This window comes from Varanus komodoensis, unplaced genomic scaffold (genome assembly GCF_004798865.1).
Source record: "Varanus komodoensis strain SLA01 unplaced genomic scaffold, ASM479886v1 scaffold1457, whole genome shotgun sequence".
In the NCBI taxonomy this organism is placed as follows: Eukaryota; Metazoa; Chordata; class Lepidosauria; order Squamata; family Varanidae; genus Varanus; species Varanus komodoensis.
The window spans coordinates 17,018-20,789 of record NW_025335426.1 but is presented as its reverse complement, the minus strand read 5'-3'; the positions used below and the strand labels follow the sequence as shown (position 1 = coordinate 20,789).

Here is a 3,772-nt window from a genome sequence, read left to right as displayed (position 1 = left end):
GGCACGTAGATGCTGTAGGAAGGTCTCTCAAAGGCCGGGGCATTGTCATTGACATCAGATACCTGTAGCAAGATGCTCTTGTGTGTGGAGAGAGGGGGGATCCCTGTGTCCGAGGCTGTGACTGTAATATTGTACTCTGGAGTCCGTTCTCTGTCCAGGGGACCATCTGACAGCAGCTTGTAGTAATTGTTAGAAGTGGGAAGGATCTTGAATGGCGGATCTCCCTGCAAGTGGCAGGTAACCTTTCCATCGTCACCTAAATCCTTGTCTTTTACATTGATCAGGGCAATGAGGGTCCCAGGTGGTGAATCTTCTGGGACTGGGCTAAACAGGGATATCAGGGCCACCTCAGGGGCATTGTCGTTCTCATCAACCACCAGCATGTGCACCTTGCAATGCGTTACTGATCCTCCACCATCCCTGGCTGCTGCTGTCAGTGTATATTCTTTGGTGTCCTCATAATCTAAGTGCCCCACCAGAGTGACTGCACCATTTATTGGGTCCAGCTTAAATTTCTTTTGGGCCTCTGCTGGGATGTTACCAAAGTGATATCGGATTTGGGCATAAGATCCTTCATCTTGATCAGAGGCCACAACCTGGAGCACCTGGGACCCAAGAGGAGCATTTTCACTTAGACTGACCCGGTAGATCTCCTGGCTGAAGACGGGTGGGTTGTCGTTGGCATCAGTGACGTTGATCTGGATCTGGGCAGTCCCGGTTTTCCTTGGGTCACCTCCATCAAAGGCAGTGAGGATCAAGTGCAGGGTCTCTTCACTTTCTCGATCGAGTGGTTTCTGCAGCACCAACTCAGCAAAACTACTTCCCTCCTGGCTCTCTTTCACATCCATGGTGAAGTATGGATTGGGACTAAGCTGGTAATTCTGGAGAGAATTAACTCCAATGTCAGGATCTTCTGCTTTCCCAAGCTGAAATCGGGTGCCTGGTAGAGTGGATTCAAGGATCTCCAGGTTGATGTTGTCACTGAGAAACTGCGGGGCATTATCATTAATATCCTGGATTGCCACAGAAATATGGAAAATATTCAGGGGATTTTCAATCACCACCTCAAAATTAACAGAGCAAAGCAGCTTCTTGCCACATATTTTCTCCCGGTCGATCCTCTCCCTGACATAGAGTTTCCCATCCTCTGCACTGGCACTGAAATATTTCATGCCGTCCACAGAGACGGCATGCAGGTTGCGCTTTGCCAGCTCCCTGGCATTCAGCCCCAGGTCCTTGGCCAGGCTGCCCACCACGGAGCCCTCTGCCATCTCCTCCAGGATGGAATAGCGGACCTGCTCCGAGGCAGCCCAGCAGGAGAGCAGCGGCAGCAGCAGCAGCAGCAGCAGCAGAAGCCGTACTTGCCTGGCCAGCGCCCGGCCGTCCTCTTCGCGCCTTCTCTCCATCGATCGGCTTGTTTGAGAAATCAGCTCTGTCCGTGTCTGCAGATCGGTGTCATCATTTGCCAGAATCCAGGATAAGGAAGTGCCTTTCCGATGGATTTGTGCAGATTTCTTGCCCTGCTTTGGCCAGCAGCACCGCGCTCGCTTTCTCTCTCCCCTTCTCTCTCCCCTCTCTCTCCTCCCGCATCTGCCTCCTACTGAGGAAGCAGCTTCACGATTCCGCAGTTGCTTCCCAGCAGCTTCTGGCCAGACACTGGCCAACAGCGGCACTGTGAGGATCAGATGGAAAACTGCAGGTGATGCTCTCTTCTTGGTAATGTCAGGCAACAGGCAACTGAGATGCCATCACAATTCAAATGAAAGAGCCACAATGGGAAGGCCAGTGTTTACCCAGGAGAAAATGTCTCCTATTTTGACTTGACTGGAATATTTGGGTTTTTAAGGTAACATATGGTGCTGCTCCTGTAATCTTGTAGATGGGATATAATCCTGGGATTTCTCGAGGAGGAATCACAAATGCAGCATGGTTGTCCGCATTCCTCCTATGGCCCAGGCCAGGTGGTGCTGTTATTCAATCCTGCCATTTCTGCCTCGATGCACAAAAGGGGTCTTGCCTGCCCAAGTACAACTGCAAAACATCTGCAGCAAACACCCAGTTCCTCCTGGGCAGGACACGTGGGGCAAGGAGCCAGAAGAGGCAGCTCCAGAGGCCCTTCAGTGGCTCAGCCAGATAGGGTGGCCGGTGGCAGGCATTGCAGGGTTCTGGGTGGGCACCCTGCAGACCCCTGGCGGCACCAGCGCCCCGGCCAGAAAGGGGCTCCACTTGCTCCTAGGTGAGCCCTGAGCGCTGCTGCCTTGCCAGCCCTTCCTGGCCCCCAGTGCAAAGACTGGACAGCAGCCCAGGGGTAATGCGGGATGCTGCACCTCGACAGACCAGGCAGAAAGGCTGTGGTTGTCGCCTCGTGCTGGGACGCCATATGCATCAGCACACCACTCCTTATATTTCTCTGTCTTGTGTCTTGGCAGAATCTGCGTTTTGTTGCAATGCTTTTGCCTGGGTGCAGCTCCGGAAGACGATGACAGAGGGCCACTCCAGGAGGCTCTGCGCTTGCTTCTTTGTCAGCAGCATTTGTTCTCTGAATACTCTCAGAAGTGTTACTCTCATTTCAACAGGCTACTCTGTGCGCCTTTAATGAAACTTTTGTGTGGGCCATTTTCAGGTTTACCAATCGCTAGGCACTGCGATGTCCCAAATACTGGCACATATTGCTGGCCAACTTTAGAGTTACTGAAATAACGGCAGTAGCCTCTCGTGGATATTTGAATTCACTGCTACAACGGCCATGGATGCTGCGACCAAGACACCTGTGACTGCTGTCCGAGTAGCAGCGTATCGTACCATATAAGCCAATTACAGTCTCCCTTGTGTGGATCTTGCAGCTTAATGTCTGAGTTAATACATCATTCTTCATGTTACTGAAATTAAGCTCTGTTATGGCCATCCTCTGCTCTTCACACAACAAAAAGAACCCCAGGAAAGCACCAGAGCCTGGGTGTCCAAGCACAACCACCTTCCGGCCTAACAACTCAACATTGTATATTCATCGGACCGCTTCCAGTCATTCCCTAAACTAGCTTACTTAAACAGGCAGGGGGCGTGATAGGGCCACCACTGGTTTCAGGATGGCAATTGCATGGAGGGAGCCATGAGAAGCGGAGAGCCTCGTGTGGACCCAGGATGCGGATCCAAATCACACCCTTCCGGAATGCCTGAACACTGAATGCAGCTTCACGCTCTCCCTCAGGCACATGCATGCGAAGGAGCATATTTTAGATAAGAACTGATTTTGAAGTAGTTCTTTAATGGAAATGGTTTCCCACACACTGTTCAAACATTAATGAATCTTTTAAAAATGAAGTAATGCGTCTGTTCCAAGTCAGACTGTGAGTGAAGAAAGTAAAATCATAGATCAAAAAATTAAGGATAGGGCACCATAACATATATTTTAATTTTTTGGATCTCTGTAAAAAGGTGCAATGCTTGTAATCTAGGTACCAACTGACAGAAAACTTACCACTTCACCGTTACCCATCTCCGGATTGGGGGCATTGTCTCCATTGATCATCATTAACGTATCAGACTTATTGGTACACGGAATAATCTCAGTGGTAGGAACAGGGGGCTTTGGGAAGGCAAATTCATGGATCCGGGACTCGGACGATAAGCAGAGCTGGTAGGAGTACGGCAAGGTCCCTTCCTCGTAGTTGGGGGGAAAAATGAGTGTGTTGTTCGAGTGGGGGATGGGAGCAAAGCACTGCAGGAATTTGGGGCTCCCTGACTGTCGGAGCTTCAGCATGATGACGAGGGT

At 50.7% G+C, this 3,772-nt stretch overlaps 2 protein-coding genes across 2 annotated transcripts in view; both read right to left on the bottom strand.

The window, feature by feature from the left end:
* The window catches only part of LOC123020227 (protocadherin gamma-B3-like), a gene marked incomplete at its 3' end in the record, with an annotated part of 5,389 nt that extends 3,586 nt beyond the window's left edge, over positions 1-1,803 (bottom strand). The window contains exon 1 of the mRNA XM_044423665.1: positions 6-1,803. Within this exon, the coding sequence (XP_044279600.1) occupies positions 6-1,406 (1,401 nt within the window). The remainder of the gene's footprint in view (positions 1-5) is intronic.
* A 10-nt stretch (positions 1,804-1,813) lies between these two features.
* LOC123020228 (protocadherin gamma-B4-like) overlaps positions 1,814-3,772 on the bottom strand; it is a 17,337-nt gene continuing 15,378 nt past the window's right edge. The window contains exon 3 of the mRNA XM_044423666.1: positions 1,814-3,771. Coding sequence (XP_044279601.1) covers positions 3,452-3,771 — 320 coding nt within the window. The 3' untranslated portion in view covers positions 1,814-3,451. The remainder of the gene's footprint in view (position 3,772) is intronic.